This window comes from Nerophis ophidion, linkage group LG14 (genome assembly GCF_033978795.1).
Source record: "Nerophis ophidion isolate RoL-2023_Sa linkage group LG14, RoL_Noph_v1.0, whole genome shotgun sequence".
NCBI classification, from domain to species: domain Eukaryota; kingdom Metazoa; phylum Chordata; class Actinopteri; order Syngnathiformes; family Syngnathidae; genus Nerophis; species Nerophis ophidion.
This window is the reverse complement of record NC_084624.1, coordinates 34,774,698-34,799,763: the sequence shown is the minus strand read 5'-3', so window position 1 is coordinate 34,799,763 and position 25,066 is coordinate 34,774,698. Positions and strand designations below refer to the sequence as shown.

The 25,066-nt window shown below is 43.3% G+C and overlaps 1 protein-coding gene across 7 annotated transcripts in view; it reads right to left on the bottom strand.

Moving 5' to 3' along the window:
* The window catches only part of LOC133568526 (adhesion G protein-coupled receptor L2-like), a 245,935-nt gene that overhangs the window by 115,722 nt on the left and 105,147 nt on the right, over positions 1 to 25,066 (bottom strand). For all 7 annotated transcript variants that reach the window (XM_061920512.1, XM_061920516.1, XM_061920518.1 and 4 more), the window contains exon 4: positions 6,301 to 6,410. In XM_061920512.1, coding sequence (XP_061776496.1) covers positions 6,301 to 6,410 — 110 coding nt within the window. The remainder of the gene's footprint in view (positions 1 to 6,300; positions 6,411 to 25,066) is intronic.

The window sequence follows — 25,066 nt, the reverse complement described above, 5'->3', positions numbered from 1 at the left end:
GTCACATAGAGGATCTTTAACTGGTATTTTTGCAGTATGTTTTTAAAAAACAGCATAGAGCTCTTCGTCATATCGAGGCCCTTTGATAAAGCGTTTCTGCATTAAGACCTCAATTAAAAACAGCATAGTGCCGTTTGTCAAACAAATGATCTTTGAACAGTTTTTTTGCTGTATAAGTCTATAAAAAGCAACGTCTCCTGTCACATAGATTATATTTGACTGGTGTTATTTCAGGAGGTCCCTAAAAACAGCATAACATTATTTGTCATATAGAGGACCTTTGATTAACAATTTTGCAGTAGGTTCTTAAAAAATATTTTCCAGTGGCTGTTAGTTGAATAGCTCTGGTTAAATACAACAGTAATTGTCCCAGGAAAAATCTGCACTTTTTTTGTCTTTAAAAAAATGTAGTCCATATGTGCAAAGAACCCTCCTATGGATTTATCAGTAGGTAGTAGAGAAGAGAAAGAGACGGGAGGCATCAACACCACAGGAAAAGGAGAGGACAGAGAGAGGGACGAGGACCAGACCAGCCATTTACCTTTTTGCTCCACTTCTATTTCAGGCAGTGGAAAAGAAGGCAAAAAAGAGTGCAAAAGGAAGAGAAAGGTTATCAGAGGTCATCTGGCAGGTACAAAAAGATTATTAACTGTGAGAGGATATGATCATGAGATGAAGCGCAGGCAGCTTTTTGAGGGCAGAAGCGCTACTGTAGTTGGAAGGGGAAAGAGATGTTAGTTAAAATGATAGAAAGTGTTTGTGTGAACCCTTTAGAATGTTTTAAAAGGTAGAGGGTGAGTATTTTGTCACGTGTGAACTTCATTAAGATAACTTGCTGGCCAACACACTTCCAAGATGGAGCATGACATGACCGATGTGCAGCACAAGCCCAATAAGGATGTTTTTATTCATGGGCAGTTGGCTCCGCATCAGCCAAGGAGGAGGAGGAGAGGCTACGACCCACATGAAAAATTGCTAGTTAAGAAACAAATGACAGCAAGGAGGTTAGTTGCAGAAAGGACGGAGGAGGGCCGGAGGTGAAAGGGAGGTCTGTTTGAAAGAAGGGGAGAAAATAAAGTGAATATTTCAGCCGGTGTTTACAATTCATCACTACTAAGTACTTTTACAGCACACCCATAAATCTGAGCTATGCTCTAATAAATGTGTCTCAAACAAGCTTTCAACCAGGATTTATTCTGATCATAAACGCAGACTTTGCTTACATCTCGTCCAGCTTCAATGGAATGGCTACATTTAACAAATACGTCCAAGTTTTAATGACTATGTTATATTTTCTCTACAGTATCTACATACAGCATTGAGTCAAAAAGTGAGTTTCTTATCAAATTGCATATGTCAAACATTGAAATCATATAAGCAACTGGTGTGTGAAATTAAAATAAAAAAGTGTTTGGATATATTTTTTAAATTACATCAAAATAATTGGTTGTGATTATTTAAAAATACAACCTTAAGTTCAGGGAATAAACACTATTTAAAAAAAAAAATCAAATGAAGTGGAGTGAATTATATTTATATAACGCTTTTCTCTAGTGACTCAAAGCACTTTTACATAGTGAAACCCAATATCTAAGTTACATTTAAACCAGTGTGGGTGGCACTGGGAGCAGGTGGGTAAAGTGTCTTGCCCAAGAACACAACGGCAGTGACTAAGATGAAGAAAGCAGGGATGGAACCTAGAACACTGAAGTTGCTGGCATAGCTGCTCTACCAACCAAGCTATACCGCCCCTCTAAATATATTTAGTTGTTTTAAGACAACACAAATAAAAATAATAAATTATCATAGATTCACAGATAAGCCAATTAAATCAAACAACTATTTAAAAAAAAATCAATTAAACTATCAATATTCTTATTACTACTTTTTTTTTATTTTAAGTAAGTTTGTAGTAGATTCAACAAAATATTTACGAATATAAATATGACTAGTAAAAAAAATTGTGAATGCAATATAATAAAAACATTGAATACTGCATTTGTGTATATTATCATTAATTAAAAATATATGACAAATCAACAAAAATTAACTACTAAATTCCCACATGCAAACCTTAACATACAAATAATAATAACAAATACTAAATAATACTAATTATTATTCAAATATGACAAGCCCCATTAATTATAACTGGTACTAAAATATGTAATTATTGTAACTAAAATGATGAAAAAAGCATGAAAAAAATGTGGTCTTTTCCCCATGTACAAAATTGGTTACATTTTGTGACAAGGTCCCTCAGAGAGAGAGAGCGAGATTGCCAATATCTGTCATAAAATTACATCACTATTGTGCAGCTTTTTTGTATGTGTGTGCGTGTGTTTGTGCATGTTCAAGCTAAACCCTCGCATCGCACATGCTCATAAATTGAGTTAATGTGCTGTGCAGCAGGCTTACAGTTTCTATTCCTATGTTTAGTTTTGCTGATGCAGTCGTGTCAGTTGGTGGAGAGCAGGAAAATTCTGTACATGAAACTCCACAATTTATTACTGTTGACCTGTTGTATTGTTCTAACAGCTCATCTAGTTGCAGATGGCTGTATAAACAAACACATATATCTTCTCTTTAACTATATATATACATATACATATACATATATATATATATATATATATATATATATATATATATATATATATATATATATATATATATATGTATATATATATATATATATATCCATCCATTTTCTACCGCTTATTCCTTTTAGGGTCGCGGGAGGCGCTAATGCCTATCTCGGCTACAATCGGGCGGAAGGCGATATATATATATATATATATATATATATATATATATATATATATATATATATATATATATATATGTATATATATATATATATATATATATATATATATATATATATATGTATATATATATATATGTATATATATATATATATATTAGGGGTGGGCAAATTAATGCGTTAATTACGCGTTAACTCATCAATCTATTAACGCCGACAATTATTTTATCGCACATTTGCGTATGTTGTTTACATGCTTTTATTTTGTTAACGCCTTTTCTTAATAAGATGGCATCTCCCGGATGTACTTCGGCGTCGATGGGCTCTTGGTAAAGATGGAACATTTGGCAAAAATACCGGACAATTCTATAAATTTCATGGCTGGCTTACAGCGTGGTCACTCCGGGATCACTTACGACCGCCAGACAATTCTTAATGTGGATAAATCGGGCCGTTTTGGACTGAATGACGCGTGCTTGCTAGACCAGCTAGCTAGCATTGGAATACTTTGCCGGCTACATCCAGCGGCCTGTGAAGCAGCGGAGTATTTGTGTTGTCTGTCTATTTATGAATAATGCAGACGAGAAGTGTTGGCTGAGTTCTTAACGTTTGCTTTCAGAGCGTGCATATCACAACACACAAGATGCCGTCATGGCGACACAACCTATACCGGGCTACCGCGCATGCTCGTCACTCCTGTTGCATGCTGGGTAGGGTAGTTCTTTTTTTCCCTGGCTCATAACATCACAAATAGTACCATGTATATGCGTTCAGTTTATCAAAGCACCAAGCAAACAATCGGAAAACTCCCATCATATCAATTCCTAGATATGGTCATAATTATTTTAAGTGCACTACGCAGAATAAACACAACATTATTAATATTGCTACTACAGATAATTTGATCAAAAATTCCCCAAAACAGCCCACTACCTATAAAATAGGTTTTTTAAACATAAAACCCTGATAAAAAAAAAGTTTCTGCTGTTACCTCAGAAATTGTCTGTTCAGATGTTATGATTGTGGCTCAGAGATTTGTATGTAGATTATATTTATTTTCCATAACAAACAGGATAACTTAAATACCCTGGCAGTGGCAATAAGCTTAAATGTTTGTATTTACATTTTTTGAGTTGATTTTCATAAAATATGCTATTTAACTGCTACTGTTTAACAAGGACTGATTTAAATTGTGTTTGCACAACAAATGTTTTGGCGCTTTTGTTCATGTGGGAGAATATTCCAATAAAGGTGCATTACACACTACTTTTGAATTCATTATTGGGCTTTGCGTATACAATGCAGTTAATCGCGATTAATCGGAGAAATAGTGCGATTAACTTCGATTACAATTTTTAATCGTTGCCCAGCCCTAATATATACACATAGTACATACACACACATACACACACACACATATATATATATATATATATATATATATATATATATATATATATATATATATATATATATTTATATATATATATATATATATACACACAGTATAAATCTATACATATATATATATATATATATCCATCCATTACCTACCGCTTATCCCCTTTGGGGTCGCGGGGGGCGCTGGTGCCTATCTCAGCTACAATTGGGCAGAAGGCGGTGTACACCCTGGACAAGTCACCACCTCATCGCAGGGCCAACACAGATAGACAGACAACATTCACACTCACATTCACACACTAGGGCCAATTTAGTGTTGCCAATCAACCTATCCCCATGTGCATGGCTTTGGAAGTGGGAGGAAGCCGGAGTACCAGGTGGGAACCCACGCATTCACGGGGAGGACATGCAAACTCCACACAGAAAGATCCCCAGCCAGGGATTGAACCCTGACTATTTAGGACCTTCGTATTGTGAGGAAGACTCACTAACCCCTCTTCCACCGTGAAGCCATATATATATATATATATATATAGATTGTAGCTGAGATAGGCGCCAGCGCCCCCCGCAACCCCGAAAGGGAATAAGCGGTAGAAAAATGGATGGGATGGATATATATATATATATATATATATATATATATATATATATATATATATATAGTTAAAGAGAAGATATATATATATATTATTTGATATAAAAATAATAAAACATTTTTTTCAAAACAGGTTATAGATAACAAATAACAAACAATATGGTTTGGACACTCATGACATAAACCAAAAATTCCTTATTATTTTTTCTCTCTATTAGAAACATTTCAAACCCAGGACGTAAAAAAAACTCAGGAACAGTTCAGCCATGGAGAAGGTGCAGGTCGGATTAAATAAACTCTGCTTCTTCCTGCTCCTTTTCATTCATGCTAAATTGTGCTAGGGCCGGGCGATATGGACGAAAAAGTATATTTCGATATATTTTTACTTAAACTCTTCGTTAGATACACATCTCGATATATTTTCCGGTGAAAATATACCTATAAAAATATACATTTTTGAGCGAGATTCACTGAAATTGAAGTGAATGACAACTGTACTGTAAACAGTCAGTAGCACTTTTATTTACCCAGTTAGTCAAGATGGGTATTAACAGCACAGAAAAGAAACAAAAATTAAAAAATAAAATGGAAAAATATTCTTTCTACGTAAAATAAATAACAAAGCTGTGCAAAAAATACAAAATGTATCAAACTCAGATAAAAAATAAATTTGCAGGCAGGCACTTTTTAATTCCCAGTCGACGATGTAATGGACTGTCACACACGTACGGTTCTGGTCAGCGCTAAGTAAATGACTTGACTTAATTGTGCAGTTATGATCTTCCTCACGTCGGCATACATTTTTGGCAACATTTCTCATGCAAAATATGGCCGACCTGGCAACCTGGAGTACAGGTTTGATTTGAGCTTACATGGTAAACAACACACATGGATGTTTTATCTGGAGGCATACATTTGTCCAAATTTGGCCAATTAGACGCATTGTGAGTTTCCTGGATGTGGTCTACATCGCTAAAAAAAAAACCTAAAGAAGAGAACCCTCTGCCATCTTCCACGAGTTTTTAAAAAAATATAAATCGCCCGCTTGACTATTCCCTCTTCTCTTCTACGACTCTCTCGTTGTCATTTGGATGTCTGTTGTGATTTCCCTTCCTGGTTCCCTGACCTATCTTGCCTCTGATTGGCCTGTCGCTAATGTTTTGCCCTAATCTCAACCAATCATGACTCATCTTAGTAAACAACCAACCTATTATAGATGTTCTTATACGTGGAAGCACATCTTGGAAGGAGGAAGGGGAGGGGTGTAGTAGGCCATGGAGTGTTGAGAGGGAGTGATGAGGGAGGAGATTAAAGGAACACAACAAATAAGCAGTGTTTTGTCATTTTGACGTGAAATAAATTATATCGATGTTACGATATTTTCATTTGTTGTTTAAAAATATATCGATATATCTTACAAACACGACATATCGCCCAGCCTTAAATTGTGTAGGATTGTGATTTTCCTTAATGTACCTTTGCTAAGCATAATACAAAATAAATCAGACCATGAGCAATTAAGCATGGTAATACTTACTATAAGGAACACACTCATACTGGACCTCTAAGTACTTGTAGGTGCCAGGACATGGGTCAGGAAAGACATCGGAGCCAGTGACTACCACACACTGCGTACGGTTGTTGCACCTAGAGGAGAGGAGGTGAAAAGAAAGATTGACCAAAGATTTCATCAGCACCCACAGAAAGATTAGTCTGAGTTAATTGGCAGCTTTAGCACTGAGCATAAGGAAGGACTGTCACATGTGCATGAGGGGAGAGACGTGATGAATAACAGCTGCTAAAAGCATGTCAGGTAATAGCGATGGCATTTTCCTTTAACGGCGTCCTCGCAGCACTATGGAGGAGAGGGAAGACATTCATTAACAAGGAGACACGGCAGGTGTGTGTGACATGTAACAGACAGCAGCGTCGGCCTCTGCTGGATGAGGAGCTGCTTCCTGTGCTCGTGGGCGACAAACACATAAGAGGGACGAGAGGTTGTTTTAGCCTGCTTTGCATTGGAAACGCTTCGCCACTATAAATTAACAGCCTGCTCGGCAAATTGCAAAAGTTTGCCCCCCTTTTTTTTTTTTTTAGTTAAATGTTTCTGGGTGCATGTAAAGTTCAAGTTAAGAAGGGGAGGGAGTAGGTAGGGGGGGTTGCAGCATAAAAAAAATATATATACACAGCGGCGGACCTAGTTTGCCGTTTGCACTTCAAACGAGTTCACTTGAGGCAGAGGGAATGTGAGCAGTGACTACATCCATCCATCCATCCATTTTCTACCGCTTATTCCCTTTCGGGGTCGCGGGGGGCGCTGGCGCCTATCTCAGCTACAATCGGGCGGAAGGCGGTGTACACCCTGGACAAGTCGCCACCTCAGATAGACAGACAACACTCACACTCACATTCACACACTAGGGCCAATTTAGTGTTGCCAATCAACCTATCCCCAGGTGCATGTCTTTGGAGGTGGGATTCTACATCAATAACACAATTCCAAATAATATTGGTGAGCCTTGTGAGCAATGACAACAGAGGACACGCAATGCTAACAAGACTCAATGCTAACATGGCTCAAGGTCAAAGCTGTGACTGTCAGGTGGAATAACTATTGACAAGACATCTCAGGCCCATGCTTTCAGGACATGGAAGCCCAGATCTAACTGAAAGAAATTACATAGGATGTGACCAAGTATTTCCACGCCGTATCCGTGTTGTAGTGGACAGGCAATTACACTTGGAAGATCCTCCGGGCTACCGCTGAGTACTGTAATCCAGTGTTTCCTAACCATAGAGCCAGGGCCCATTGTTGGGCCGCGCCAAAACATAACTATATCTCAGCTGTGGTCCATATGGGCCGCAGCAATACTCAGTTCTAATATACATTTCTACTACTATTGGCAGTACTGAGAACATCAAACAAACGGATGAATTCTGGAGATAAAGTCAATAGTGCAAAAATTATGACCAAAGTGGTGAAGCAATATTTTAATTTGCACTTAAATTGTATTTATAGTTTAGTTAAGAAACATATTAATTCATCATTTTCATTCATAATTTTCTCTATCAGTTTTAGCACAACATAATTTTATGTATATTTATTTTTCGTCCATTATTTATGAGTCAGTATATTTGGTTTTATCTTTACTTATTTTTCTAATCAGCCTAAACCTAAGGTTTATGTGTTAAATAATAATAATCTTTGTGATTAACACATTATTTCATGTCATTTGACAAGGTTGTAAACAGTAAGTAGGTTAGATAGCATTCTTAAATACAATTAAAATCAAGTGTAAGACGACTAATTGTGTATTAATAATTGAGTGGGCCGCGGGCCCCTCTGTAATGTAAAAGTGGGGGCCTGAAGTCAAAAACATTAAGAACCCCTGCTTTAATCGGCATTACAACACAATCAAGGCTACTCTGTTGGTGGAACGAGTGTGAAGGTCACTAGATGGCTGTTATTTCATGTATAGCAGGCTCTAATTATTTTAAAAACATATTCAGAAGGTCGTAAACTTTTTTATGCTCGACCTATGGAAATATTTGATTTTAGATGATCATTCTTCGCAAAATTTTGTTCACCATCGGACACTTCTATGGATATACAACAACAGAGACTCCGTTTTCCCTCGCCCGGGACCCCCTCTGGAGCCAGGGCCGGAGTTGGGGCACGATGGCAAGCGCCTGGTGGCCGGGCCTGTTCCCATGGGGCCCGGCCGGGCACAGCCCGAAGAGGCAACGTGGGCCATCCCTCCAATGGGCTCACCACCAATAGCAGGGGCCATAGAGGTCGGGTGCGTTGTAAGCTGGGCGGAAGCCGAAGGCAGGGCACTCGGCGGTCCGATCCTCGGCTATAGAAGCTAGCGCTTGGGACGTGGAACGTCACCTCACTGGGGGGGAAGGAGCCTGAGTTAACGCGCGAGGTAGAGAAGTTCCGACTAGATATAGTCGGACTCAACTCGACACACAGCAAGGGCTCTGGAACCAGTTCTCTCGAGAAGGACTGGACTCTCTTCCACTCTGGCGTTGCACGGAGGGAGAGGCAGCGAGCTGGGGTGGCAATTCTTGTTGCCCTCCGGCTCAAAGCCTGTACGTTGGAGTTCAACCCAGTGGACGAGAGGGTAGCCTCCCTCCGCCTTCGGGTGTGGGGACGGGTCCTGACTGTTGTTTGTGCTTACGCACCAAACAGCAGTTCAGAGTACCCACCCTTTTTGGATACACTCGAGAGATTACTGGAAAGTGCTCCCCCGGGTGATACCCTTGTCCTACTGGGGGACTTCAACGCTCATGTTGGCAACGACAGTAAAACCTGGAGAGGCATGATTGGGAAGAATGGCCGCCCGGATCTGAACCCGAGTGGTGTTTTCTTATTGGACTTTTGTACTCATCACAGATTGTCCATAACAAACACCATATTCAAACATAAGGGTGTCCATATGTGCACTTGGCACCAGGACACCCTAGGCCGCAGTTCCATGATCGACTTTGTAGTTGTGTCATCGGATTTGCGCCTCATGTTTTGGACACTCGGGTGAAGAGAAGGGTGGCGCTTTCTACCGATCACCACCTGGTGGTGAGTTGGCTGCGATGGTGGGGGAGGATGCCGGACTGACCTGGCAGGCCCAAACGCATTGTGAGGGTTTGTTGGGAACGTCTGAACTTTGAACATGTCACGAGGGAGGTGCTGGACATTGAGTCCGAGTGGACCATGTTCTGCACCTCTATTGTCGAGGGGGCTGATTGGAGCTGTGGCCGCAAGGTAATTGGTGCCTGTCGTGGCGGTAATCGTAGAACCCGTTGGTGGACACCAGCGGTGAGGGATGGTGTCAAGCTGAAGAAAGAGTCCTATCGGGTTCTTTTGGCTCATAGGACTCCGGAAGCAGTGGACAGGTACCGACAGGCCAAGCGGTGTGAAGCATCAGCGGTCGCGGGGGCAAAAACTCGGACATGGGAGGAGTTCGGGGAAGCCATGGAAAAAGACTTACGGACGGCTTCGAAGCTATTCTGGACCACCGTCCGCCGCCTCAGGAAGGGGAAGCAGTGCACTGTCAACATTGTGTATGCGGCGGATGGTGTTCTGCTGACCTCGACAGCGGATGTTGTGGATCGGTGGGAGGAATACTTCGAAGACCTCCTCAATCCCACCAACACATCTTCCTATGAGGAAGCAGTGCTGGGGGAATCTGTGGTGGGCTCTCCTATTTCTGGGGCTGAGGTTGCTGAGGTAGTTAAAAAACTCCTCGGGGGTGGATAAGATCAGCCCGGAGTTCCTTAAGGCTCTGGATGCTGTGGGGCTGTCTTGGTTGACAAGATTCTGCAGCATCGCGTGGACATCAGGGGCGGTACCTCTGGATTGGCAGACAAGGGGGGGGGGGGGGGGTTTGAAGGGCTATCTTTGCGAATTTGCACAAAATGGGACTCTGGTGAATACTTTGAAGCCGAATTGAACTGCATTGTACTGCAGATTTCCAATTGTTTCAACACTCCGCAATCTTACTTGATGGGTTCGTCTTGACGCAGTTGTCCTGTCTTTTTATTGGCCGTGTGTTAATGTGATGTTCAGTGGTACCTCGATTTTCCTATGCCCCACTTTTCAACCAAAAGTTCGCCCTCGTTTTCAAATATTGTCTTGGTGATCTTGCGGCCAAATATTGCGCGTAACAAACTAGTCCTTTTATTCTACAGAATCGAGAGGGGAGAGGACAAGGAACCCCCATGTAGTGTTGTCCCGACATCAATATTTTGGTACTGGTACTAAAATTATTTTGATAATTTTCAGTACTTTTCAATACCTTTCTAAATAAAAGGGACCACAAATAAATGGTATTATTGGTTTTATTTTAACAAAAAAATCTTAAACATATGTTTCTTATTGCAAGTTTGTCCTTAAATAAAATAGTGAACATACAGGACAACTTGTCTTTTAGTAGTAAGTAAGAAAACAAAGGTTCCTAATTTAGGTGCTGATGTAAGCAGTAACAGATTGTGTCATTTCTCATTCGTTTTTTGTCAGAATTATTTAGGACAAGTGTTACAAAATTAATTATTAATATACTTTTTCATTTACTGTTAATATCTTCTTACTTTCTCTTTTAACATATTCTATATACACTTCTGTTAAAATGTAATAATCATGTATTCCTCTGTTATTTGAATGCTTTACATTAGGTTTGGATAATACCACAAATTTGGGTATCGATTCGATACCAAGTAGTTACAGGACCAAACATTGGTCATATTCAAAGTCCTCATGTGTCCAGGGACATATGTCCTGAGTGTATAAACATAATATACATTTTAAAAAACCAAAAGATGTTGCGATTAGGGCTGAGCGATATTCCATCCATCCAACCATTTACTATCGCTTGTCCCTTTTGGGGTCGCTGGTGCCTATCTCTGCTACAATCGGGCGATATTGCCTTTTTTTAATATCGCAATATTTTTATGCCATATTGCGATATACGATATATATTACGATAATTTGCCTTGGCCTTGAATGAACACTTGATGCATATAATCACAGCAGTATGATGATTCTATGTGTATACATTAAAACATTCTTCTTCATACTGCATTAATATATGCTACTTTTAAACTTTTATGCAGAGAGGGAAATCACAACTAAGTCAATTGACCAAAAGTGTATTTATTAAAGTTATTAAGCAATGGCACAGACATTCAAGTCATTTCCAAAACATAAAGTGCAAGATTGTCAGAGACATTTTAAGTGTCAAATAAAAATGAGCTGCATAATAGGAAGTCGAATAGTATTCGTTCTTCACTCACTATGTGGTAGGTTGGTAGGTTACGACAAACGTTATGAAATTCTCTTCTTTCTCTAGCGAGTCACTTTTCAAATGATGCTACGTATTAGCAGCAATGCTACTTTTAACAGCAACGCTTTTCCCCCCAAACTTGACAAATTACGGTTGTCTGTTCGACATATTCCCACTTGAAGCCGAACCACCGCCAGACGATGAAAACCCTGCTGTTTTTCTTGGGAATTAAGTCTTCCTTCATTTGTTACCTGATCCGCACCTTCTTTCTCGTACGGCTACGTTAGCAGCTAACGTAGCCCGTTATGCAACCTCTCTGGTGGGCGAGGGCGGACACGTTGTGACGTAGGACGTGACAGTTTGTGACTTTTGTAAGAATGTGCGCCTGCCTGTCTGTGAGAAGGAGAGACGGGAAAGAGCGAGAAGAGCCTGAAGTGTACGCACGCAGCTAAAAGCAACTGCGCGAGAACGTATACTCGAATATTACGATAGTCATTTTCTATATCGCACAGAGACAAACCCGCGATACATCTTATATATCGATATATCGCCCAGCCCTAGTTGCGATGCCAAAAAATATCAACGTAATCATAGTAGTATCGACTTAATACGCTCCTGTAGTTTGTATCTTTACAGTGGATATTAGGTGTAGATCCATCAATGGCGTTTGTTTAAATTTTGACGCCGGTGAGCTACGATATGTAGTGAAGCATGATTAGCTATTCCTCGTCCTGCAGGGATGATACTTGTAAGAAACTTACTTTATTTGTCGCCATGAAGGCGAGGATTAGTGATTTAAAAGTAGCTAAAACACTGCAGACTGGGGATGGACTTTAAGTCGCTAGCTAGCTAGCCATGTCTTAGAGCACTTCTTCCTGAGGTCGTTTCAGTGTTATAACTTCACCTTTATCGTTAGTTTTTAAGCCAAAATGCATCTGTTCTCCCTTTTCTGTCTGCACACTGTGTCTTCTTGTAATTACTCTGTGACTGTGCTCTACAAAACATGCTCCTCTGCTTGTAAACCAGCAAAGACACGACATGACAATGAGGGGTCACGGGAGTGGTGGGGGGCCGGTATCTATCAGAGGTCGTATAGTACCAAATATGATTCATTAGTATCGCGGTAATATACTAATACCGGTATACCGTACAACCCTACCCCATGTGTCTTTGACTTAATCACTGCACTTTTTTATTGCTTACCCTACAAAATAAATCACCATAAAAAAGGTTGCAAATTCCAGCGCTAATTGCTTCGGTTTTTGCGCAATTCGGTCTTAGCTGATCTTTTAGTCCCGAAAACCTCTTTTTTTCAAATGAGAAACTAGCAGGATTTACAGAAGTCGACCGAAGCTTTTGGGCTGTCGTTATCACATCATCCTCAATTACAGTCAGGAGCCCGCTCCCTCCCCCCGATTGTTATCATTAGGATAATTCTGGTTAAGGCTTTGTGGTGACGGCTCTTCTCAGTGCCTTTTTTTTTTCACGCTCTCAAGTGAACCTTCGCCGGAGATTATATTTGAAGTGCGGCTTCCTCGGCAAGCGAGAGTTTAACTTGTCAACAGATGAGGTGTGCGCCGTGGCAGGATGCGGCCGACCTCAGGGGCACGGTCACTGTCAAAAGCACGTGCCTGTGCAAGGCCGCCGGGACGCTCGATGTGAATTCAAAACGACAGGGTGCGACGCCGGGGCCCGGAGTCCTGAGCTCTTCTGGGGCATCTTGTAGGAGTAATAAAGCGTGGGCGAGCGGAAGAGAAGCAGGAGTGTACAGTAGATAGTGAGCAGCAAAGTTCAGCTTCTATTTGTGAATAGTTCATCCGGTGCCCTTTTAAAAACACACACCTCTGGAGGCTAGATGAAGTGTTGCTCCAAAGTCGTTTGACAGCGAGGCGACATCCTGTGAGAGAGGCTAACCGAGATGAAAGGCGGCGTGATGAGTATTGCTTGCTACCGAAGGCAAAAGCCATTTCGATGCGGTACAAGTGTTTGAACAAAGCAAGCCCAGTGCCCCAGATAGGGAACTCGGAGGATGCTTGGGCTGACTCACAGTCGGTGTGAGCGATACCATTATCACTCAAACCGTGGCGGCAGCAACACGCAACTGGTGTGAAGAGTGGCTCCTGGCAAACGGATGTCATTTCCTGCCTGTCAAAAATTACCAGGGTGTTGTTTTTTGCAGGAAATTACACCTTGATCAATTTGAAATGCTAGGGTGTTGACAACAACTATGGACCCCAATCCCTAAAGATGAACTTCACTTTTTGGGAGGAATTTTGGTTATTTCCAAACCTTAGTCAAGACAAGAAAACATGTGTTTAGCTTGCTTTAATGCATTCAAACTAGTAAATAAAAGCAATCAAAAGTGAAACAATTAAAATATTTTAATCCTGATATGAATTTTCATCATTAATAAGTGTACCCTAGACAGATAATTTTCTATGTTATTATTACCATGCCAGGACAATTCATTTGTTTTAATGAATTTTTTTTTTTTAAACATTATGCTTTTTTAAACAGCTCAACACAAATAGATATGAACACAACTACCTGCAGTACATTGGTGTCTTGACAGATTTTGTATTTTTTAGAAATAGAGATTTTGTATTCCTGCTGTAGGAGCACTTGCCTTTAGAATATGTGCTACACAATGTTTAGATGCCACTTACACACAAATAATAAAACTAAATTTGGATTGCCACAATGCGCAGCCCTTACAACTTTGTACCATATCCACAACTTCTCCGCATATCTTCCCCGCACATTTTAGCTAATCATCGTAATTTTTGTCGATCAAATGGCACAATTTTCGTCTTCCCGTGTATCTAAGACTTATTTCCAATTCTTGTCCATGGCGCTGAGCATCCTGGGTAATGTATAAAAAATGTTTTTGCAACTCACTGATGTCCTTACTTCCTATTTATTTATACATTTATTTCGCCTTTATTTATTCAGGAAAAGACAATTAAAGAACTTATTCTAATTTGCAATGCCGATTTAGCAAAGAGGCAGCATTTACATGACAGATATGTTGAGGTGTGATGATAATCTCTTATTGGCTCTCGTTTACCAACACAAATGTTTGTTCAAATTACAAATTCTATTAATGTGTGGGGTTAAAAGTGTTAGAACATAATTACATTTTTAAAATGGATAAACACTTTATGTGTAAAAAAATACAAAGGATGTCAGCAACTTTTTTTCCTTTGGTAGTGTTTCTTTCTGTTTTTACAAACAATAATTACTATTACTAATTATAAATAATTAAAACTGTACAGTAAGATGTACAGTGAAACCTGGAGAGACGTGATTGGGAAGAATGGTCGCAAGGATCTGAACCCGAGTGGTGTTTTGTTATTGGACTTCTGTGCTCGTCACAGTTTGTCCATAACAAACACCATGTTCAAACATAAGGGTGTCCATATGTGCACTTGGCACCAGGACACCCTAGGCCGCAGTTCCATGATCGACTTTGTAGTTGTGTCATCGGATTTGCGGCCTCATGTTTTGGACACTCGGGTAAAGAGAGGGGCGGCGCTTTCTACCGATCACCACCTGGTGGTGAGTTGGCTGCAATGGTGGGGAAGGATGCCGGACAGACCTGGCAGGCCCAAACGCATTGTGAGGGTTTGCTGGGAACGTCTGGCAGAGTCTCCTGTCAGAGAAAGTTTCAATTCCCACCTCCGGAGGAACTTTAAACATGTCACGAGGGAGGTGCTGGACATTGAGTCCGAGTGGACCATGTTCCGCACCTCTATTGTCGAGGCGGCTGATCGGAGCTGTGGCCGCAAGGTAGTTGGTGCTTGTCGTGGCGGTAATCCTAGAACCCGCTGGTGGACACCAGCGGTGAGGGATGCCGTCAAGCTGAAGAAGGAGTCCTATCGGGTTCTTTTGGCTCATGGGACTCCAGAGGCAGTGGACAGGTACCGACAGACCAAGCGGTGTGCAGCTTCAGCGGTCACAAAGGCAAAAACTCGGACATGGGAAGAGTTTGGGGAAGCCATGGAAAATGACTTCCGGATGGCTTCGAAGCGATTCTGGACCACCATCCGCCGCCTCAGGAAGGGGAAGAAGTGCACTGTCAACACCGTGTATGGTGCGGATGGTGTTCTGCTGACCTCAACTGCGGATGTTGTGGATAGGTGGAAGGAATACTTTGGAGACCTCGTCAATCCCACCAACACGTCTTCCTATGAGGAAGCAGTGCCTAGGGAATTTGTGGTGGACTCTCCTATTTCTGGGGCTGAGGTTGCTGAGGTAGTTAAAAAGCTCCTCGGTGGCAAGGCCCCAGGGGTGGATGAGATCCGCCCAGAGTTCCTTAAGGCTCTGGATGCTGTGGGGCTGTCTTGGTTGACAAGACTCTGCAGCATCGCGTGGACATCGGGGGCGGTACCTCTGGATTGGCAGACCGGGGTGGTGGTCCCTCTCTTTAAGAAGGGGGACCGGAGGGTGTGTTCCAACTATCGTGGGATCACACTCCTCAGCCTTCCCGGTAAGGTTTATTCAGGTGTACTGGAGAGGAGGCTACGCCGGATAGTCGAACCTCGGATTCAGGAGGAACAGTGTGGTTTTCGTCCTGGTCGTGGAACTGTGGACCAGCTCTATACTCTCGGCAGGGTTCTTGAGGGTGCATGGGAGTTTGCCCAACCAGTCTACATGTGCTTTGTGGACTTGGAGAAGGCATTCGACCGTGTCCCTCGGGAAGTCCTGTGGGGAGTGCTCAGAGAGTATGGGGTATCGGACTGTCTTATTATGGCAGTCCGATCCCTGTACGATCAGTGTCAGACCTTGGTCCGCATTGCTGGCAGTAAGTCGGACACGTTTTCAGTGAGGGTTGGACTCCGCCAAGGCTGTCCTTTGTCACCGATTCTGTTCATAACTTTTATGGACAGAATTTCTAGGCGCAGTCAAGGCATTGAGGGGTTCTGGTTTGGTGGCCGCGGGATTGGGTCTCTGCTTTTTGCAGACGATGTGGTCCTGTTGGCTTCATCTGGCCGGGATCTTCAGCTCTCACTGGATCGGTTCGCAGCCGAGTGTGAAGCGGCCGGAATGAGAATCAACACCTCCAAATCCGAGTCCATGGTTCTCGCCCGGAAAAGGGTGGAGTGCCATCTCCGGGTTGGGGAGGAGACCCTGCCCCAAGTGGAGGAGTTCAAGTACCTAGGAGTCTTGTTCACGAGTGGGGGAAGAGTGGATCGTGAGATCGACAGGCGGATCGGTGCGGCGTCTTCAGTAATGCGGACGTTGTACCGATCTGTTGTGGTGAAGAAGGAGCTAAGCCGGAAGGCAAAGCTCTCAATTTACCGGTCGATCTACGTTCCCATCCTCACCTATGGTCATGAGCTTTGGGTAATGACCGAAAGGATAAGATCACGGGTACAAGCGGCCGAAATGAGTTTCCTCCGCCGTGTGGCGGGGCTCTCCCTTAGAGATAGGGTGAGAAGCTCTGTCATCCGGGAGGAACTCAAAGTAAAGCCGCTGCTCCTCCACATCGAGAGGAGCCAGATGAGGTGGTTCGGGCATCTGGTCAGGATGCCACCCGAACGCCTCCCGAGGGAGGTGTTTAGGGCACGTCCAACCGGTAGGAGGCCACGGGGAAGACCCAGGACACGTTGGGAAGACTATGTCTCCCGGCTGGCCTGGGAACGCCTCGGGATCCCCTGGGAAGAGCTAGACGAAGTGGCTGGGGAGAGGGAAGTCTGGGCTTCCCTGCTTAGGCTGCTGCCCCCGCGACCTGACCTCGGATAAGCGGAAGAAGATGGATGGATGGATGGACAGTAAGTTGATAATGAGCCCTGAGTATATGCGTTTACTGCTATCGAGTGCCTAATTTTAAGTTTGTGGGGTATAAACAAATTAAACATTAATAAAGTATTTATTTTCCATGGGTGTTTTTGTGTTTTATTCCTGTGTTTTTTGAGGTTAAGGTTACAAAGAACACTTAAGCATTGATTAAAAAAATTATAAAATCACAAATTGAATCAATGTTTTTGAAAAAATTAAGCCTCAGAACATCACAAAGTTTGCCGCAACATTAAAAAAAAGCTGCAGCAAATTAAAATATTTCAGGCCAGAGCAACTACCAAAAAGTCAGCAAAATACTGAAGGGACTGTTTAATATGCATTACCTTCTACACAGCAGAGTGGGAATAGTCTGGGGTGTTACTTTTGTAATGGCTCTGATAATACTTATAATATTATAATAGCAATGTGAAATATGAGTAATACATAATGTTAAATATAGAGAACACACAAACCCCTTACATATTGAATCAAAAATATTGAAATTCATTGATTTGCTGAATTTATAGACATAAAAGAGGAGGAATACAACTTTGAAAAAATTCTTAAATATGGCATTATTGGCTTTATTGTAACAAAAAATGTTACGGTACACTAAACATGTTTCTCATTGCATTCAAATACCAAATGTTGTCCCTAAATAAAATAGTGAACATACTAGACAGCTTGTCTTTTATTAGTAATTAAGCAACCGAACAATTTGGCTCCTGACGTATGCATGAAGTAACATATTTTGTCATTTATCATTGTATTTTTTTTTTAATTATGAGGAATAAGCGGTGGAATATGGATTATTAATCTACTTGTTCAATTACTGTTAATATCTGGTATTTTTCTGTTTTAACATATTCTATCTACACTTCTGTTAAAATGTAATAATCACTTATTCTTCTGTTGTTTGGATGTTTTACATGATACCACAAATTTGGGTATCGATCCGACACCAAGTAGTTATAGGATCTAACAATGGTCATTATTAAAATTCTCATGCGTCCCAGGGACATATTTCCTGAATTTATAAATATTACTTTGGAAAAAAAAAATGGAAAAAAGATTTTGTGATGATAAAAACATATCAATGTAATCATTTTTGTATCGACGAGATATGCTCTTGTACTTGGTATCATTACAGTGGATGTTCGGTGTTGAGGAAAGCTAGTCTGTTAGCAGGGAGCTATTGTATCCCTCTACAGTAGGCTGACCATATTCTGAAATCCCAAAAAGAGGACAGAATTATACGTGCCAGGGCGGGCGAAAATTTGCCAATGATACTTGAACTTGCTTTATAAATAATATATTTATTTAAATAAAGCATTCTTTCTTCTCTGTTGACAGCAGTGTTGGCGCCAGGAATTTTCCCATGTCCAATTGTCCCATGGACCCCATCAAGTCATAAATATGGGGTCCCTAAGTAAATTTTCGGGGTCCCACTTTTTTATAAGCGTTTTGAAAACAAATGATAAACGTATGCATTGTCCTGTTATATCTCACATTCTATATTGTGTTTTGGAAAAGGTTGTCATAAACATCCCTTTAATTCATTAAAATAAATAACATAAAAATAAGACAAATTTGTATGCACATGTAAATGTATTCAGTAATTAACATTCATTCACTTTCATCTTTCCTTCATGGATCTAAACCATAATTACCTACCCTCACGATTTTTCCGGAAGACTCCCGAGTATCAGTGCCCCTCCCGAAAACCTCCCGGGGCAACCATTCTCCCGAATTTCTACGGATTTTCACCCGGACAACATTATTGAGGACGTGTTGTGAAGGCACTGCCTTTAGCATCTTCTGCAAACTGTCGTCGCGTCGGCTTTCCCTCCATACAAACATTGTGCCGGCCAAGCCACGTTCTGTATGTTGCTTTTACAGACACACGTAAGTGACTGCAATACATACTTGGTCAACAGCTATACAGGTCACACTGAGGGTGGCCGTATAAACAACTTTAACACTGTTACAAATATGCGTCACACTTTGAACTCACACCAACAAGAAGGACAAACACATTTCGGGAGAACATCTGCACCGTAACGCAACATAAACACAACAAAACAAATACCCAGAAAACCTTGCAGCCTAACTTTTCCGGGACGCTACAATATACACCCCCGCTACCACCAAACCCCGTCCACCCACACCTCAACACCCCTCCCCCCCTTCCTCATCTCCCGAATTCGGAGGTCTTGGCAAGTATGATCTAAACTCTACCACTGCTGAAGTTTTTACTATGTTTTTATTTAGTAAGTTGTTGGTGTATTTATTTCAGTATAAAAGTGTAAAAAGGGTTTTTCTTCGGTCATGAAATGATGATAATGGTGTGCCAGGGCATACATACATTTTATAATCAACACATAAATCTGTGGAGTCTCCATCAACTTCAGATCTATTCCTCATTTCAAAATGTTTTTGTTTTTTTTATGTTGTTTTTTTGTTTGTTTGTTTTCTGCCCTTTTTTGTCAAACAAAACTATGTTTTTTTACGGCAAACATACAAAATATGCAAAATCTTCCACCAAAAATGTTTTTCAAAGTGGGTTGGTTGAGGTGGGAGTGTAGGGGGTAGCGGGGTAGTATATTGTAGTGTTCCGGAAGAGTTAGTGCTACAAGGGGTTCTGGGTATTTGTTCTGTTTTGTTTATGTTGCGTTACGGTGCGGATGTTCTCCCGAAATATGTTTGTTATTCTTGTTTGGTGCGGGTTCACAGTGCGGTGCATATTTGTAAAATTGTTAAAGTTGTTTATATGGCCACCCTCAGTGTGACCTGTAGGGCTGTTGATCAAGTATGCCTTGATTGACAACCAAGTCGCTGTCTCGCTCTTTCTGTTTCTGCCCCTCTCTCATGAATGTTGCTGCGTACGCATCCATCCATCCATCCATCATCTTCCGCTTATCCGAGGTCGGGTCGCGGGGGCAGCAGCCTAAGCAGGAAAGCCCAGACTTCCCTATCTCCAGCCACTTCGTCTAGCTCTTCCCGGGGGATCCCGAGGCGTTCCCAGGCCAGCCGGGAGACATAGTCTTTCCAACGTGTCCTGGGTCTTCCCCGTGGCCTCCTACCAGCTGGACGTGCCCTAAACACATCCCTAGGGAGGCGTTCGGGTGGCATCCTGACCAGATGCCCGAACCACCTCATCTGGCTCCTCTCGATGTGGAGGAGCAGCGGCTTTACGTTGAGTTCCTCCCGGATGGCAGAGCTTCTCACCCTATCTCTAAGGGAGAGACCCGCCACACGGCGGAGGAAACTCATTTCGGCTGCTTGTACCCGTGATCTTATCCTTTCGGTCATTACCCAAAGCTCATGACCATAGGTGAGGATGGGAACGTAGATCGACCGGTAAATTGAGAGCTTTGCCTTCCGGCTCAGCTCCTTCTTCACCACAACGGATCGATACAACGTCCGCATTACTGAAGACGCCGCACCGATCCGCCTGTCGATCTCACGATCCACTCTTCCCCCACTCGTGAACAAGACTCCTAGGTACTTGAACTCCTCCACTTGGGGCAGGGTCTCCTCCCCAACCCGGAGATGGCACTCCACCCTTTTCCGGGCGAGAACCATGGACTCGGACTTGGAGGTGCTGATTCTCATTCCGGTCGCTTCACACTCGGCTGCGAACCGATCCAGTGAGAGCTGAAGATCCCGGCCAGATGAAGCCATCAGGACTACATCATCTGCAAAAAGCAGAGACCTAATCCCGTGGCCACCAAACCGGAACCCCTCAACGCCTTGACTGCGCCTAGAAATTCTGTCCATAAAAGTTATGAACAGAATCGGTGACAAAGGACAGCCTTGGCGGAGTCCAACCTTCACTGGAAACGTGTCCGACTTACTGCCAGCAATGCGGACCAAGCTCTGACACTGATCATACAGGGAGCGGACTGCCACAATAAGACATTCCGATACCCCATACTCTCTGAGCACTCCCCACAGGACTTCCCGAGGGACACGGTCGAATGCCTTCTCCAAGTCCACAAAGCACATGTAGACTGGTTGGGCAAACTCCCATGCACCCTCAAGAACCCTGCCGAGAGTATAGAGCTGGTCCACAGTTCCACGACCAGGACGAAAACCACACTGTTCCTCCTGAATCCGAGGTTCGACTATCCGGCGAAGCCTCCTCTCCAGTACACCTGAATAAACCTTACCGGGAAGGCTGAGGAGTGTGATCCCACGATAGTTGGAACACACCCTCCGGTCCCCCTTCTTAAAGAGAGGGACCACCACCCCGGTCTGCCAATCCAGAGGTACCGCCCCCGATGTCCACGCGATGCTGCAGAGTCTTGTCAACCAAGACAGCCCCACAGCATCCAGAGCCTTAAGGAACTCCGGGCGGTTCTCATCCACCCCCGGGGCCTTGCCGCCGAGGAGCTTTTTAACTACCTCAGCGACCTCAGCCCCAGAAATAGGAGAGTCCACTACAGATTCCCCAGGCACCGCTTCCTCAAAGGAAGACGTGTTGGTGGGATTGAGGAGGTCTTCGAAGTATTCCCTCCACCGATCCACAACATCCGCAGTCGAAGTCAGCAGAACACCATCCGCACCATACACGGTGTTGATAGTGCACTGCTTCCCCTTCCTGAGGCGCCGTATGGTGGTCCAGAATCGCTTCGAAGCCGTCCGGAAGTCGTTTTCCATGGCTTCCCCGAACTCTTCCCATGTCCGAGTTTTTGCCTCCGCGACCGCTAAAGCTGCACACCGCTTGGCCCGTCGGTACCCGTCCACTGCCTCCGGAGTCCTATGAGCCAAAAGAACCCGATAGGACTCCTTCTTCAGCTTGACGGCATCCCTCACTGCTGGTGTCCACCAACGGGTTCTGGGATTACCGCCACGACAGGCACCAACAACCTTGCGGCCACAGCTCCAATCAGCCGCCTCGACAATAGAGGTTCGGAACATGGTCCACTCGGACTCAATGTCCCGCACCTCCCTCGTGACATGTTCAAAGTTCTCCCGGAGGTGTGAATTGAAACTCTCTCTGACAGGAGACTCTGCCAGACGTTCCCAGCAGACCCTCACAATGCGCTTGGGCCTGCCAGGTCTGTCCGGCATCCTCCCCCACCATCGCAGCCAACTCACCACCAGGTGGTGATCGGTAGAAAGCTCCGCCCCTCTCTTCACCCGAGTGTCCAAAACATAAGGCCGCAAATCCGATGACACAACTACAAAGTCGATCATGGAACTGCGGCCTAGGGTGTCCTGGTGCCAAGTGCACATATGGACACCCTTATGTTTGAACATGGTGTTTGTTATCGACAAACTGTGACGAGCACAAAAGTCCAATAACAAAACACCACTCGGGTTTAGATCCGGGCGACCATTCTTCCCAATCACGCCTCTCCAGGTTTCACTGTCGTTGCCAACATGAGCGTTGAAGTCTCCCAGTAGGACAAGGGAATCACCCGGAGGAGCACTTTCCAGTACTCCCTCGAGTGTACCCAAAAAGGGTGGGTACTCTGAACTGCTGTTTGGTGCATAAGCACAAACAACAGTCAGGACCCGTCCCCCCACCCGAAGGCGAAGGGAAGCTACCCTCTCGTCCACTGGGTTGAACTCAAACGTACAGGCTTTGAGCCGGGGGGCAACCAGAATTGCCACCCCAGCCTGTCGCCTCTCACTGCCGGCAACGCCAGAGTGGAAGAGGGTCCAGTCCCTCTCGAGAGAAGTGGTTCCAGAGCCCTTGCTGTGCGTCGAGGTGAGTCCGACTATATCCAGCCGGAACTTCTCTACCTCGCGCACTAGCTCAGGCTCCTTCCCCCCCAGTGAGGTGACGTTCCACGTCCCAAGAGCTAGCTTCTGTAGCCGAGGATCGGACCGCCAAGTGCCCTGCCTTCGGCTGCCGCCCAGCTCACAATGCACCCGACCTCTATGGCCCCTCCTATAAGTGGTGAGCCCATTGGAGGGATGACCCACGTTGCCTCTTCGGGCTGTGCCCGGCCGGGCCCCATGGGAACAGGCCCGACCACCAGGCGCTCGCCATCGTGCCCCAACTCCGGGCCTGGCTCCAGAGCGGGGCCCCGGTGACCCACGTCCGGGCGAGGGAAATCTGGGTTCATTTCGTTGTAATTCCATAGAAGTCTTTGAGCTGCTCTTTGTCTGATCACTCACCTAGGACCTGTTTGTCTTGGGAGACCCTACCAGGGGGCATGAAACCCCCAGACAACATAGCTCCTAGGATCATTGGGACACGCAAACTCCTCTACCACGGTAAGGTAGCAGCTCAGAGAGGAGGTTGCGTACGCACACCTTCACAATTTTTTTTTTTTTTTCATCCCTTCTTAACCCTGGATGTACATTGAGAATGCACGCAACCCTGACTCAAATTGAGACAGTGAGGCATTTAAGAAACCCCGGGGAAAAAGAGGACGTATGGTCAGCCTATTCTACAGTGAGTAGTGAAGCATGTTTAGCTATTCATCGTCCTGCAGGGATGATACTTGTAAGAAACTTACTTTATTTGTCGCCATGGAGGCAAGGATCAGGGATTTAAGTTTAGTTAACTCAGTGGCCTAGTGGTTAGAGTGTCCGCCCTGAGATCGGTAGGTTGGGAGTTCAAACCCCGGCCAAGTCATACCAAAGACTATAAAAAAATGGGACCCTTTGCCTCCCTGCTTGGCACTCAGCATCAAGGGTTGGAATTGGGGGTTAAATCACCATAAATGATTCCCGGGCGCGGCACCGCTGCTGCCGAGTTCTCCCCTCACTTCCCCGGGGGTGATCAAGGGGATGGGTCAAATGCAGAGGACACATTTCAACACACCTATTGTGTGTGTGACAATCATTGGTACTTTAACTTTAACTGGATTTAGAAGTAGCTAAAACACTGCCGATTGCGGATACACATTAGGCGCTACCTAGCTCGCCATGTTTAGAGCACCTCTTGGAGAGTGGCGTATTAATGTTACACCTTCACCTTAATCATTCATTTTCAAGCCAACGCACCTTGTCTGCCTGTAAGTACTACGTGATTGAGAGGAGCATGTTCGGCAACGCACAATGTCACGGCGGCACGCCGCCATGCCCATTAAAAAAAACATTTTTTTTTAAAAAGGAAGTATAGTACCGTTTATGATTCATTAATACCGTAGTACTTTACTAGTACCGGTACACCATACAACCCTAAAGAGCAGCTTCTCAAACTACTTTGTAAAGTGTTCAATAGCTTGTATACTACTGCTATCTAGTGTCTCAAACTGCAACTACCTTCCAATTTACTGCAATTATTTTGCCACATGGCTATTACTGAGTTTATGGCATACATCATAAAAAGTATCAATAATTATCGATATCGATCAATATAAAAAAACGTATATTGTGATACTGTTTTCAGCCATATCGCCCAGCCCTAAAAGTATGTGGAATTAAATTATGGAATGATTTAAGCAAAGGCGTCTAGCAATGTAGTAATATGATCCACTTTAAGAGGATATTTTAGAATTCTGATAGACATCTTGAATCTAATTAAAAATGAGACATCATTCACCTCATTAAGTGAATCATTACTGCCTGTTCTTTTTATTAAAGAGAACTGTTGTGTTTAGAATTAATTTACATAAATTGGGTTACAAAATAGGAACAGGAAGTGAACATATGCGTTAGTAATTGCTGCAAAAGGGTGTGATTAAATAAGCATTGCTTTTCACACATCCGGTCAGAAAAAATGTATATATGTAAAAAATTAAATTTATAATAATTAAACTATGTACATGTTTGAAA